This window comes from Vitis vinifera, chromosome 4, assembly GCF_030704535.1.
Source record: "Vitis vinifera cultivar Pinot Noir 40024 chromosome 4, ASM3070453v1".
NCBI lineage: Eukaryota > Viridiplantae > Streptophyta > Magnoliopsida > Vitales > Vitaceae > Vitis > Vitis vinifera.
Window position 1 is genome coordinate 20,565,703 of NC_081808.1, and position 15,211 is coordinate 20,580,913.

Consider the following 15,211-nt stretch of genomic DNA (forward strand, 5'->3'; position numbering starts at 1 on the left):
TTAAATGAGTCCCTCAATCAAAGTCTCCAAAGTGATGTATAATGGACCACCAGGAAATTATTGTAAAGTATCAAACGAATGCTTAATAATAGGACATGTGTTAGTAAAAAAAAATGAAGGGTGTATATGCATATTGCAGCCTATATTTTATTCTTGTTTTAAAAAATAAGAAATAAAATTAAAGCTGAATTCATGTCACTCAATGTAATAGCTTTTTGGGTACGTAAATCCCTCGTTCATTGATAAAACTGACTTTTTTTTACTAACATACAAAACACATAAAGAAGCAGCTCTATTTTCTCTCTATTTCTCTAATGTCGGAAAAAGTAAAACAGCATCTATGTTAGCCCCTTAAAACACGCTAGTCTCATAAAATTTATAAACCCTCTTTCTCCCCCACGGGATCAGCCCTTAAATTCCCCGTCTTCAAATCCCCTCGCCCATTTCGTTGTGTTAAATTAACTTATAAACAGAGGAAGGGTAGAGTTCCATCGCCAATCTCAAAGCGCGGCCGACCTGATTTTTCAGGTATTTCACTGGAAGATTCAGTTTCTGTAATTGAATCTCAAGTTCACTGAATGCAATCATGAGTTTTACTTTGATTTTGAAGGCCTTGTTTGTTTCCCGGTCATGTCCTAAACGGAAGAACAAGGAAAATGAAAGGAAAATGTTTTTTTTTTCTCGCGATTTCTAAGAAACGAAGATTTTGATTCTTTTTGTTAGCAGGGACATGCTTGTGAGTTTGAAGAGATGTTGAGTTTGGGGAACTGTTTGGATGGGCATTCTTTGTACTGTTTGCTCATAACTACAGTCACAGGTATAGATATCTTCTGATCCTAAATTGCCATGCAGAATCATTTGTTGAAACTTTTCACTTTCAATTCTATGTTTGGTTCCAGGAGCGTGGCGTGGAAAGAAAAGAAAATGTTTGGAAAATAATTTTACTAGTATGGAAAATACTAATCAAATATAATTAAAATTAGTTATAAATTTATGAGTTTTCAAATTATTTAATTATTTAATCTTTATATAGAATAGTTAAAATAGGGAAAATGAGCTTGAAAAATTCTATAAAAATAATTTATTGACTTTAAACCTAATTTTATATTTCTTTCATTTTTTTCATCTACTTTTCCTTTTAACCAAACATAGCCTTAAGAAAATCTTGATATCTGAACGAGTTTCCTCTTTCTGCCAGCTGTGATTTTGCAGGCACCTGGGGCTTCTTCCATTGTCGCACCGAGTTCCAATTGCTATGCTCTTGATAATTCCAGCCACATTTTTGATTTTGTATCCTGCATTGTGTCCTAAGTTATTCCTTGTCACCTGTTTATTGTCATTTATGATACACAATAGTCCCTGTTGTGATCTAAATCTGTTGCATTTGAATCCTTGGAAGAAAGGAGAATTAATGTGGTGAATAGCCCCAAACCAAACAAATTCTGATGAGTATATGATTGTGAATCTCTCTAAATAGTCAGTCACCTGGCCTGTGATTCCAATTATGTGAATTGGATTGAATTTGGGGCCAAATACTTGATGAAAATTGTTTCATCTTAACCTGTTACCCAGAGTAGCTGGCTTGGGCAGCCTTTTGAGTATGATGGGAAGGTAATGTCATCATATAACTCTAATAATCATTTATCTAAATGTACCAATTGTCAATAGTGCACAATTTCGCTATGGTTTACCTTATCCATGGGGCTTATACATCAAGGTTTTATCTCCATGCAGGATTCTGACTTGGTGGTTCGGTTTTGTAAAGATGTGGAGAGTAGATCGCAAACGGTAGTGATCCAAACTGCCACATTCTTAAGCACTCAATTATCATGCTTGTTTTACTTCTGAAACTAATGCATTGTATAGAAAACTCGTCTGGTTTGCTGTCTGCAACTGTTAACAAATAAACTTTCTGTCCACCATAGTGGACTACCAAATCAACTTGGGGTACTGCCTTCCTGTTCCCCACCCCTATGTAAACCATCAAAATCCTAGAAATTTGAGAGTTTCTATAGAAAAAATCTGCATTAAAATATAAATTAAAAACAGTTTCACTTAAAAAAATTGTAAGCTCACTAAAAGTCAGCTGATCTGATGCCTAAAACAATGTGATGCAGATGTTCCTGGGTAAAATCATGTTTATATTCATAAGTGCCTGTTTGACGTGGCAAACAAAAAAATAAGAAGCAAAAATAGAATTGTCCAAGTTGCATCATTGATTTTCTGTATGATGCCTATAGAATTGTCCAAGTTGCATCATTGATTTTCTGTATGATGCCTGCTGCTGTTGCGTGGGTGATCACATCCTCCTATACTGTGCCATATAATAACTAATAAACTTTTAATGCATCCTTTTAATAGATCCCATAGGTCCAACTACAGAACAAATTTGAATCTACATATTCTTTTAATTGCTAGGTTGTCTCTGACTGGATGGATGTTGTTTTCTGTGACTGATGCCTTTAACTAATGTTTTTAGTAATTTCAGTATAGTTCATGCTGTCTAAGTACTTGGTCATGATTTTTCAGGGATATGTGGATTTTGGCCGATTTGATAAGTTCAACTATTTTGTTGCTGGTTCAGGACACATTAATTTTGTTCAAGTGAGTCTGATCTGGTCTTACATATTATTTGTGAACTTGTTATGCATACACAGAAAAGTTGGTGACTTTTTCCAGGCAGTGCAATTCTTTTTCCTATGCTCAACATGCTCTCCAATTTTTTTATCCTTGTATAGTTACCTGACCGATATATTTTTTATGAATCTCCTGCATTAATTTTTCTTGACTTAGGATGTTGACTATTTTAGTTTATTTTAGTTTTTTCAATAGATAAGTAAAAATATTATTGAAAAGCACCAAAAAGGGGCGCAACCAAGCACACACGATATATACAATGGCTGCCAAAAAGCACCAAAAAAAGGGGAAGAGAAACAAAAAACTACTCTCCCTCAAAATGAACCCAACAAATCAATGAAATCAAATAAGAACATCGAGCATTCCCCAATAAACAGTTTGGTCCAGGAAAACAAGTTACACTTTCTTGACTATTTTATGGATTGCTGGACCCGTAAAACACGATTGTTATGATCGTTTTCTTTTATGTACAGGAATTTTATAATGGTGACCTCTTGAATTGTGAGACAACTCATGACAAAATGGGACGCACAGCTCAGGTTAGTGATGGAATATTATTTTTCCATAAGAAATACTGCAGGAATTGTATGATACTGTTGTCAAAACAAGTTTTTATTGTTTTAATTTGTTGGTTTTTGTTTTATATTTTTTCTTTTTGTGTGTTTTGTGTGTATGTTTCTTCTAGGGGAGAGCCAGAGCAGTGTGTTTCAGTTCACATTGTTGACATTGTGATTTTGAGCATTGAAGTGTTCTTCATCATATTTTTTTGAATTCCTTAAATGTTTCTTGTGCGTAATTTCAGGTAAATATTATATGTGGAAGTTGTTCAAATGGACAATGTGCAGGTTTGTTATTTCTTCATTCTTGAGTTTCAGTAAGTCCTATGCAAGGAGTTAATATTATCCGCGTTGATTACAGGGACACCTGTGAATATGAATAATGTTATTTGAACTCTATTTTGGTTGCTTTGGGAGTGGAATTGGTTAGCAGAATTTCTCAGAATTTAATAGATTTATCATAATAATTATTGGTCTTTGTGGATCCCTACGGCATGTTTGTATTTAATGCAATTTCAGGTGATGATTAAAAAAATTGATAGTCTTAAGATTTGATAGTGAAAAACTTAGAAACCTTTGAACTGCAAGTTAGACGTGATAGAAAGCGATATTTGTGTTTGACACATCTAAACTTTTGGAGGCAAAAGATATATGCAATAGTTTTTTATCTCTATGTTGTTTTTAATTTTTCTCCCTAAGCCATTGTTTGAATAGTCATTATGAGTCTCATTGAAATCAATTTTCTGCAATGGGTTTCCTTTGCTTCAACGGTTTTCCTTGCCTTGTATTCTATTTTCAGTCAATTTCAATTCCCAGTGATTTTTTTGTTTAATAATTGGTGATAGTGACCCCAAATAACTGGGATAAGGCACTTTTTAATTGTTGAATCAATTTATTTGAGTCCAATACTCTGTTGTCTTCTACCGTAGACTGTTTCTTCGTGTTGTGTTGGGTTCTTGATTCCTCTCTCCTCTAAACTCGTGTCTTCTTGTACCTCCAGAACTCTTTGTTCTCTAAAATTCCCTGCTCATGTCTTATCTTTCTTTTCATATCTCAGGTGAACTTGGATGCATATGCAATGTTACTTATGAGTCAACTTGCAGGTCTTCTACACAATACCTTAGTTCTTTTCTATTTTCCATCAGATTTTCCTTTCCTACTATAGTGTAGAGTTATTTAAATGTTCAGTTTCTATATCAGTGGGTTCTGCTGGTGCATGATGTGAAACAAGGCCAAAATAATTAAGAAAAAACACTCCAGAGATGGGGGTGGGGGGTGAATTGGGTGTTTTAAAAAAAAATTCAAGTTAAGCAACAATTGAAGTAACATAAGTAAATAGAAGAGGGAAGTGAGATGCAAACTCTTTTATAGTGGTTCGGCAAACCTGTCTACATCCACTCTCCTCAATCTCCTTTCCGAGTGAGGACTCCACTAACCAAGGCTTCACATCAAGCCTTTAAACTTGTACACTTGGATTCAATGGCTCCAATGGGCATTACAATTCTCTTCAAGTTCAATACCAACTTGAAGTCCCAAACACTCAACCTTTCACTAAAAAGGATTTTTAACATGACTCAACTTAGCCCAAAAATGGATCAATCCAAATAAAAGCTAGGATGAACACAAAGGGGTGTACTAAATGGATTTGTAGGTGGAAAAGTAAATGTGCTTAAGTTTGAGAGCTTTGAATGAGAGAAATGAGTAGTAAGCAAGTTAATGCATATATTCTCTTATCAATATATGCATAGGTGAACTCTCAATTTATAGAAAACCAACCCTAAGCATCCTATTCTACAAAAGTGGGCCTCGATTGATCAAGCTTTGGTTCAACCGGTCGAGTAGTTGTTGGGTATTTAATGTACTGTAGGTGATCGTTGTTCCTTTTCAAGTTTTGACCAACCTTTGACCGGGAAAGGTCGAGCCTCTGTTGGTAGCACCAAGGTTTTGGAAGAGAGAGAGAATTTTTGGAGGGTTTGACTGGTCCTTAATAGGGAGCAACCAACCGATTGAACCGATTCCCAACCAGTTTGACCAGTTCAGGAAGGCCTTGACCAGTTGGGCCAAAACCAACTTAAAACTCTTCTTTTTTTTTTTTTTCAGTCCAAAGCTTTCCAACCCTTGGGCAACTCATTTATAAACCTTTGTAAATCAATTTTGAAAGAATTTAACCCAAGGTTTTGATGTATAAACCGTATTCATTCAATTTAAAAATGTTTAAGGCCACTTTTATGAAAAACAAGGTATGAATGAATGCATGAAAAATGACTTAATCCTAAGTGCACCCAAAGGATTCATCTTACACAGATTCCTAGACAATACTTGTCTTTAAGGATTCATGTCTTCATGTCCTTTGAATCTATTTTAGGTGAACTTGAGCTTTCTTTTGATTTTGTCAATAAAACCTAAAACTTTACTTGGTTTAAACATGCTAGGAGTAATAGTTACATAATAAAATGCCTCAATTATAATATGTTCATTCAATAATAAGAACATAATCATGTGACTGATTCTAGTATTGTAGTTTGTTAAATATCTCTTCCCTGTCACTAGTCCCTTCTACTCTCTTCTCTGGATGCAAATAACCCCATTGTTGTATGTTATTTCTTCAGACATTTTTTCAGTACCAGGATGGACTATAGTTAAGTCTCTTCTGCAGCATAGTGTCACCAATGAAATTCTGGAAAATGCTTAGCAGGGAACACTTAAGGAATTTAAGCCCTTTCCTGAAAAATCTCCTAGTCAGCTAAATCATATATAATAAAGGGAATATGGAAATACTTCATTCAGTTCAGTATCCAATGAAACACTACAAATAATTACCAATGAAACACTACAAATACTTGATATTTTTGCAACAAAGCAAGAAATTACACAAGATTGAAGATTTCCAGCAACAGATTTCAACAAACTTGAAGAAATGTAGTTGTAAAAATAATTACATAGCTTTGTAAATTCCATAAGCATATTCCAATTCACTACCTTGACAAACTCTGGTCTCATGGTTGGTATGTAGCATGGTATGCACTTTCTCTCAAGTGGGTAATTTGGTTCACTCATGAAAATCCACTAAACTAAAACTTTCCCGCAGTCCACATTTCATGGTAGAACACAAACCATGTTGCTAAACCTATTCTGAAACATTGATGGTGTGTCACTTTTCTTTGATGTGCAAAAGAAATTGTCTTGTTGAATAAATTTCAACATGTGGACAAATTGATGTAGGACAACCTCAGAATGGTTGTCTATAATCAAATAGGTGGGTTAGGGTTTCAATCTTTTTGTTTTAATAGGTAAATTTTTGTCCCCATTCAGACTTGAACCTGGAACATCCCACAAACTCTCCCCATCTGTTTACCACTTGAGCCAAGCCTCAAGGGCAAGGATTTCAATCTTTTAGGATTCAAGAAGAGGAACGAAGGATAAAAATTTATGGCAACATAGAAAGTAAAATAAAATATAAGGAAAGAAAGATACGATGAATAGATAGAACCTTAGAATCTCACCCGGAAGAAAATCAGTGGACTCTTACCATTGAGAATTGCAAGGTATGGGAAGAAACTTAACCATATTGATTATCAGTACTTAATATCGTTTTAAGTCAATTAACCTTATTTATAGGCTCTAAAAAACACTAGAACTTGAATAAAACTATGAAAAAGTAGACATAACCTATGTAGTAACTAATTAGGATTTTTATTCATTTTCTAAAACTATTAAATCTTCTAAAAAAATTAAAAGAAATAAAAAACTTCATTTTTAAAATTAGAAACCTACTTTATAGAAACTTTTTGTAATAACATTTCTAATAAAGAAGACTTCTAAATTCTAATGACTCAATAGAAACTTCAAGATAAAATGATAATTTTAAAAAATAGAAAGTTCTAGAACTTTTAAGCAGAATTCTAAAACCTCCTAAATTCTAAATAAAACTCAAATAATAATTATGATACCTAACTACAAAATTACCCAAATACGCTTAATTAAGTTAAGTAATTCAGAAGTTTTGTATTCTTTCACTCCTTTCTTGAGTAGATCTTGGAGATTTATCCATAATGTTAAACATTATACTACTTTGAGATAATGACTAAATCTTGTTATTTTCACATACAAACTTTCTGAATAATGAGTTATAATACAATGTTTCAACTCCTCTAAATAAGAAAATTGAAAGGCTGGTAGAGGGAAGATGTTTTATGAATTACAATAATTATGGGATTGCTCAATGTTAAATATCCTATTACTTTGCAATGTTGACTAAATATTGTCATTTTGGCATATAAAGTTCTCAATGGTTATAAGTCGAGGTTTCAACTTTCTCTAAATGTGTGGTTATTTCCAACTGTTTGAGTCCAGAGTTCTTGTTGAACTTGCCATTCCATGCAAGGAACAGGGTGTGCGTGTATTTGAGGGCTTCACTGTTGGTTTTCATCCGCGGTCATGGGAAATTGTAAGAAATCATGTCATTTGCACTCATAGATCTAAATTTTGCTCATGCAAACTGAAGTTTCATGTGGAGGAATTGCTTTTATGAACTTGCAGGTTTACAATGGCATGACTCAATTGGGTTTTGATAAGTCTCACCATGCCTTCAGGTATAGAATTTTGCACTTTGAACTTTGAGTTTTTATGCCTCATTTGCTATTTTTTTCCCCCTAATTTCTGTCAATTGTAATGAGTAATTTCTCTTTGTTCCTGTATTGATATGTATGAGCCTTTTAAATTTTTACATCATTTTTAAGCATCCTACTTCCTGATCTACTTCTTTTAAGAAAAAATTTAGCTTTTTTATTTCAATGTGATGGTCTAGCATTGACTGTACATGCCCCTTTTTAGGGAGGAGTGGTATGGGATCTGTGTATGCCTGTGTGTTGTGTGTGTATATGTATATGCAATTACATATGGCAATTGGCATGTCCTCTCCTGTTAGTAAATTGGGTCATAACGGTAATTTTATTGGTTTGGAGGTCTGTGGGAAACCACTTGTGAAATGAAAACGTTTCAATTTGCTCATCCTAACTCTTTAAGGTCTTGTCTTTGACTTTTCACAACATTCAAGATGCTATCTTCTATTTTGGGCTTCATTTGAAAGTAATTCATTTTGGACTTTAAGAAATGAATTCATTTTTATCTTATATGCAAACAACTTCATTTTGTGGAACTTGCGCTCCAAATGCTATCTCACAGTGTCTGTCACTTATCACCTACTAATGCCCTATATTATTTCATTTTATGAGGCTTCCAAATCCTCTATTATCATGTAAGGCCTTTGTTCTCGCTACTTCAGGTTTCATCCCCTCAATAAAATGCTACAGGTGCCTTAGTATAGAAGCACACAAGCACTGGTTTGCACAATTTGGCTTGAAGATGTATCTGAGTCTCTGCTCTATGCATTCATCTACTGCCATTTCACATTACCTTATCTTTTATCATGTATACTTCCTGTGAACTGTGTGCACCTCTTTTTGATTGGCACTTTTACTATATATATAATATATATATTCTCATATTTGCCAATCTGAAATAATTATAGTCACTTCTGTCAGTCTGTCAGACTGCTATTTGTTATTGCACAAAAGTTATGCATGATGAACATTTTATTGATGTTAAGACTTATTCAATTTTTTTCTCAACAATAATAGTAGAAAGTATTTGCATTTTTCAGCTTTGGCACTGAACACACTTATGTTGCTCTTTACATGACTGCAATTGCGTCCCTTTCCACTTTGGTGCAAAAACCTACTGTTAAGGTACTCTAATTTCTCTCCTCTCATTTTGGGTGGAACACCAGTTATTATTGGATAAATCTGCAAATTTTATGCTCTTAGTTTGATCAAGTATCTTCTGGAATCAAAATTTCTTCTTCTCCCCAGATTTTCCCGGAACATGGCCTGAAGGTAGGATTATCAGGCTCAGGGGCAACTGGAAGACCACCTACAACGTTGTCACCCACAATGTTGGTTGTGGATTGGAGATGTATGGATATTTCTTGTTGCTGCAATATTTGCATCTTCTCCAATATTTGATCTTCTGATCTTCCATTTATGATGGTCTTAGGTGAGAAGGCCCGTGATACTCCATATGAAGTTGATATTACTATTCCAGTAGAGGGTTATGAGCCCATTCAGTTTACTCTCACAAAAATGTGTGGTAAGCTCCTCAATCTTATTACTTTAACTGAGTTGAACTTCTCTTTGAAATATGGTTGCAAATGAGTCCTTTCCAATGTTTTGAAGATTGGACTAGATTGGCTGGTTGGACCGTTGACTAATCCCTTTCCAGTCCAAATCAAGGTTTAGCCCATTTATTGGCTTGATCACTAACCAGTTGAACTAGCCAAGTTTGGAAGTCAGTCCATTGATATATTTATTTATTTATACTTTAAAATGATCTGGTTTTTATCGTAAACAATGTCATTTTGCTCATGCTCAAAATGTAAAAACTGAAATTTCGGTAAAATTTTTCTAAGACCCCAACAAATAGAGGAGATGTTGCCAACATTTCAATAAATCTACCATTTATATGTATATTTGGTTATTTTTTGTTGCACTGTGAAAGTTAGAAAATAATTTGCCTTCACTTTTAAATTAAAAATGGTATTAAATTATCTTTGAAAATTATTCATATTGTTTTAACTTATTATTATAAATTTTAACTTTAATAATAGAAAGAAGAAATGGAGGAAGATGTGTATTAATTTTAAAAGTTATTTTGATCTTTTCACTAATGAGTATTTTTGTCCTCTAAAAATCATTATCCAGGTGAATACATAGAGAGATTGGGTGGATGTGAATATAAATTCTCATAGATAAATTATATATTTTGATTTGGATCATGGTTGAATGAATGGTTTGGCCACTAACAACCCAACAACTTTTCTAGTTCAATGACTAGTCCAGGTTTGAAAAGGTTGGTGCTTGCTCCGTGAACATATGTATTCAAAAACTTGTTGCTCGTAGCATGTTTTACATTTCATTTCAAGTTTTTATGCCAGTAGCCTGTTTTATATTTCATTCTAAGTTTTTATTGATGGCTTAATGTCCTAAGCTGCCAGTTTTTGAAACCCTAGACTGGTTTGTTTAAATTTTGCAGAATATCCTCAAGGAAAAGGAGGAGGAACTACAAGGGGATGGGCTATATTTGGGGTGGCATCTTGCATGTATGTCAAGTTCCAAAGTCCTTTAATCCTACATGGATTGTTTGTTTATATCACATTTAATTGTGGAACTAGATGAATTAGGTGTACATCTGCACATCTGCATCTTATGTCATGTAGTCAATCATGCAGCAGTCTTAAATACAATCAAGCACAATAACAGTACAGAAAATAAAAAGCAATTACATAAGGAACCAGAAGATACTTGGTTTAGCAATGTGCTCACTTCCATGGAGTCGAGGGAGATCAGATCCCTATCAAACATTTAATTAGGATTACCAAGCCTCTCAACTCTCAACCTAGAATCCTAAAATTTCCTTACACCTGTAATCACATTCCAATGACAAGAATATCAATCCATATATACAACCTTGAGCTTGTGCTACTCCTGAACCCGCATTTTGGTTTCTGGGAAAGCTTCTTTATTTCCTGGGTTTAAAGAGGCCCCTCTGATTCAAAATACAGGACAGCTACTGTAACATTCCCGCCTCTAAACTCTTGACATTGTTGGAAACTGACTAGTACATTGTTTAGTTATAAGCTTTGATACATTAGGAAAATACACCTCATACTTAATGGTCATGCCTACATGATACAGATAGGAATTCCTTTTGCTTTTTTTACTTTGCAAAGAAAAACTTTATCTTGATCACATCCTGTATCCATTTTTATTTTTCCAACTTTTGATGTTTGGACAAATTGGCATGGAACAGATTCATTATTCTATCAACGTTGTTTTGCTGTGGCGGGTTTGTTTACAAGACTCGAGTGGAGCGCCAGGTAGAAGCTGATTCACTTTTGCTCGCCAGCATTAAATAATTTGTAGTTTAGTATTTCTTTGCATGGTTCAAAATGTGTTCTACAGTTACTTATTTTCCTTTTTGTTTAATGATGTGCAGCGTGGGCTTGATGCATTGCCAGGCATGACAATTTTATCTGCCTGTTTAGAAGCTGTAAGTGAATTTGGCAGCAATTATTATGCCAAAATTATGATCTTGGCACTTGTACTTGAACTCACAGGTTCTTTTATTAAGATTGATTTTAAATATTGGACTGAGTTGATCTTGCTATCACTTTAGTGTATGAGATGATAAACCCTGTTCAGACAAAAGCCAATATACCTAGTGTCTGAAATCATTAGGCCAGAAACATATATGGAAAAGACGGCCTTGCTCGTAGACAAGCTTCCCTATAGCTTTGCATCAGTGTTCTCTCTTTCTGTGTGGGCTTATCTTATGTGGTACAAATTACTTAGGTCAGGTCTATATATATATGCCGGAGTATCACAGTTTTAAAATGGTAATGGGATCATCCATAGTAAAGCAACCCAGAACTACCACTGATTTTCACTTTTTAACCTCATTTAGTTTGATTTTCCTTTTTCCTGCTTCTCATCCCAGAGTAATAATTTGTTGAATTTTGACATAAAAAGGTAAGCGGAGGATCGCACTACTCACGAGCAGAAGATACCAACAGTGCATTTATCAATCAAGCCTCTTGGGAACGCCAGCCTGATGCTGCTCAAGGAACATGGAAAACAAGTGAAAGAAAGTATGGTTCAATTTAAATTTTGTAGTCACTATTCTTTTATCTTTGCCGCTGTGCGCTACAGGAAATTTTCATGCCTGAACTGGATGATCACAGATGATTGTGAACTCATAAAACCTAGTTATTCTTGTTCCCTGAAAACAAAACTGGGAAGGTTTAATCTAAGCTTCCCACCTCTTACTCTTCCCATTTCATCTCAATATAAATTAGCATCATTATAGGGTTGCCAAGTCAACCAAACCCTCTATGGCAAGATTCACAAAGAAAATAATAGCTCAAAATGATGTCAAAGGATTCCCATGGAGCTAACTCCCTCTTAAACAGAACCATCAGCTTATCATCCAAAGTGTAGGCAGTTGACCGGAACACACAACTCGGTTTGCAACATAACTTCATGTGCAAAAACAAGGGGGACAGCTATCAGCAATCAAAAAGACACTGATAAAGTATCTTTTCCTCCTTGAAAGATGCGTAAAGAAGGGAAGTAGTTCTCCAACCCTACCTATAATTTTATTTATCATGGCTTTATAATTCATTGGGCCGATTATATTGACCTAATATTCGCATATGCTATCCAAGATTTGTTTTCTTCTCTTCCCGCTCCCAAACGGACGAACTCCAATTATACGGTTCATCAGGGTTATTGGGGGGAGCCATGTACGGTCCCAGTGGGTGAAGAACTTTATGAAATTGTACGTGGTCAGCATGCGTTGAATGAAAAATCCATAAATACGAAATTGTACTTGGTGTGTTGAACAAAAAACCCATAAATGAAGGGTGGAAATCAAAAGAGATAAGATTTATTTGCAAACGTGGGTCCCAAGTGCAAGAGTATTTTCAAACATGAATATTTTTTGAAAAGATGGTCTTAAAGTGAACAAATAGAATATGTAGGAGAGAGATGGAGACTAAATCGAATATGAATAAATAGTTATATTTTTGTATTTATTTTTTTAAATAACCATTTTTAATAATATTTTTAAAAAATGATATTTCAAAAAGCAAAAAAACATCTACTTTTATGAGGATATTTGAGTCAATAATTTTGAGATGGTCGTGTTTGTCAACACCTGCTCCAATGGTGGCGGTCGTTCTCCTGCGCCTGACCCCATTATTTGATTCACGAGAAAGAAAAAGATTAGGTTGGACTCATTTAATGACTTCGATGCTAAAATTTGATTTCCAACACAAAAGGCTAAAGCGTTTTCGACCCAGTAAAAAAGTAGACTTCCAGAAGCAAAAAATGAAAATAGCATCATTAAATAATTTCCAAAAATTACTCTTAAAATTCAAAACTGTTTTTCATCACTGTTTTCGAAAGCATTTTTCGAAAACATTTCATTCCCAAACAGTAGCGTGGGTTTTAAGGGCTAGTTTGAGCCTTAGAGCCTGGAGGGTGTGTCAAGCCTCCAAAAATAATTGTTTTTCTCATTTAGGATACCTGGCCTACTCTTCACTGTAATCAATACAGAGCCTCTTATGGATTGGTTGACTTGTCTACTCACTGTCATGGAAAACTACTAATAAGCTTAAAGCTGCCGACACCGACTCCATATATTATAGGGGCCCCCTCCCCTTTTTTCCGACTCTATAAGTACCCATAGTCCATCTCCACTTCGATCATACCAAATCTAGACAACTTCTCTAGAAAAGACAAAAGGAAACAAAAGATATGGCTCGGTTCATGAGCTTTCTCCTCGCTCTTTCTCTTCTTGCCTTTGTTCCCCTTTGCTTGTCTCACAAGACCAATGGTGGTTACCTCTATCCACAATTCTACGACCACTCATGCCCCAAAGCTCAACAAATTGTGAAGTCGGTGATGGCCAAGGCTGTTGCAAGAGAAGTTCGCATGGCTGCTTCAATCATGAGGCTTCACTTTCATGACTGTTTTGTAAAGGTTCGTGTTGTGTGACTGCCTGACTGGCCCATAAACCATACACCATCCTGCCTTCTCAACATTGCAATACAGTCCAAAGGTCATTGTCCTTGTGGGCTTGGTGTGTTTTTTCCACTACTAACATACTTTTCCATACAGGGCTGCGATGCATCAATCCTGCTAGACAGCAGTGGTGGCATAATCTCTGAGAAGAATTCCGTCCCTAACCGTAATTCTGCTCGAGGGTTTGAAGTTATTGACGATATCAAGTCTGCAGTAGAGAAGGAATGCCCCCATACTGTATCTTGCTCTGATATCTTGGCTATTGCTGCTAGAGACTCAAGCGTCCTAGTAAGTATTATTATCAGTTGTCACATTTTTCAGTCTTGTTCTTGACATGGCACAGCTACCATCTTTAGCCAGCATGGTGATATTTACTTCTTTTTGAGTGTACAGACTGGGGGGCCTAGCTGGGAGGTGCCACTGGGGAGAAGGGACTCCAGAGGTGCCAGCTTGAGTGGTTCCAACAACAACATTCCTGCTCCAAACAACACCTTCCAGACCATTCTCACCAAGTTCAAGCTACACGGGCTTAACATCGTGGATCTTGTTGCTCTATCTGGTAAAATTGATGAAAGTTTTTAACTACTTTTTTACAGGAACTCCCTGATGATTGTAAGAAGCAGATATGGTTAATTTTTCTTCTGATAATTGAGTGCAGGGAGCCACACAATTGGGAATTCCCGGTGCACAAGCTTCAGACAGAGGCTCTACAACCAATCTGGCAATGGCCGGCCGGACTATTCGCTGGACCAGTCATATGCTGCTCAATTGCGCACCCGCTGCCCAAGATCAGGTGGTGACCAGAACCTGTTTTTCTTGGACTTTGTCAGCCCTACAAAGTTTGATAACAGCTACTTCAAGAACATATTAGCATCAAAAGGCCTGTTGAGTTCTGATCAACTTCTCTTCACAAAGAACCAAGCCTCCATGGATTTAGTAAAGCAATATGCAGCGAACAACAAGATTTTCTTTGAGCAATTTGCTCAATCCATGATTAAGATGGCAAATATATCTCCATTGACAGGTTCCAGGGGAGAGATCAGGAAAAACTGCAGGAGAGTCAATGGTCATTAGAATGGGATCATTGCAGTAGATTCAAGTAAAATAATTGATGTAATGTGTGTGCATTTTCTTTCTTCATTTTCATTTTCATGAAGTAACTTGTATCTGTTTAACTCTCATGTATGCAGTGGCTGTTGAAATGTGTTGGGCGTTGATGCCATACTGGTGGGTGCTTATGGCAAGTTTTGTATTCCTTTTGTATAATAAATGAAGAAGTATGCCAATTTGATTGGCATTTTCATTTGGATTCTCTTTCCACCAGTCCAGGGTTTCTGAAGTATTTTGGGATTGTTCTTTTCAAAATTGATTAGTCAA

The 15,211-nt window shown here is 35.5% G+C and overlaps 2 protein-coding genes across 4 annotated transcripts; both read left to right on the forward strand.

Annotated features, from left to right (window-relative positions):
- The first annotated feature begins 267 nt into the window (after positions 1-267).
- On the forward strand, positions 268-12,082 carry LOC100266005 (uncharacterized). 2 transcript variants are annotated; one of them, XM_010650797.3, is made up of 18 exons: positions 268-528; positions 727-817; positions 1,199-1,290; positions 1,573-1,611; positions 1,735-1,788; positions 2,530-2,604; positions 3,111-3,176; positions 3,440-3,482; positions 4,252-4,297; positions 7,548-7,641; positions 7,734-7,786; positions 8,857-8,941; positions 9,065-9,167; positions 9,249-9,341; positions 10,284-10,350; positions 11,061-11,127; positions 11,247-11,300; positions 11,780-12,082. In XM_010650797.3, the coding sequence occupies exons 2-18, from the start codon at positions 751-753 to the stop codon at positions 11,912-11,914; spliced, it is 1,233 nt and encodes a 410-aa protein (XP_010649099.1). In that variant the 5' UTR covers positions 268-528; positions 727-750; the 3' UTR covers positions 11,915-12,082. The 2 variants fall into 2 exon arrangements, with proteins under 2 accessions (XP_010649099.1, XP_002268141.1); XM_002268105.5 differs by having other exon boundaries at positions 301-528; positions 724-817.
- A 1,404-nt stretch (positions 12,083-13,486) lies between these two features.
- On the forward strand, positions 13,487-15,137 carry LOC100245432 (peroxidase 72). 2 transcript variants are annotated; one of them, XM_059736435.1, is made up of 5 exons: positions 13,487-13,792; positions 13,931-14,122; positions 14,228-14,393; positions 14,493-14,933; positions 15,025-15,137. In XM_059736435.1, exons 1-4 carry the CDS (start codon positions 13,568-13,570, stop codon positions 14,906-14,908), a joined length of 999 nt encoding a protein of 332 aa, XP_059592418.1. In that variant the 5' UTR covers positions 13,487-13,567; the 3' UTR covers positions 14,909-14,933; positions 15,025-15,137. The 2 variants fall into 2 exon arrangements, with proteins under 2 accessions (XP_059592418.1, XP_002275309.1); XM_002275273.5 differs by having other exon boundaries at positions 13,488-13,792; positions 14,493-15,137.
- Positions 15,138-15,211: the final 74 nt, after the last annotated feature.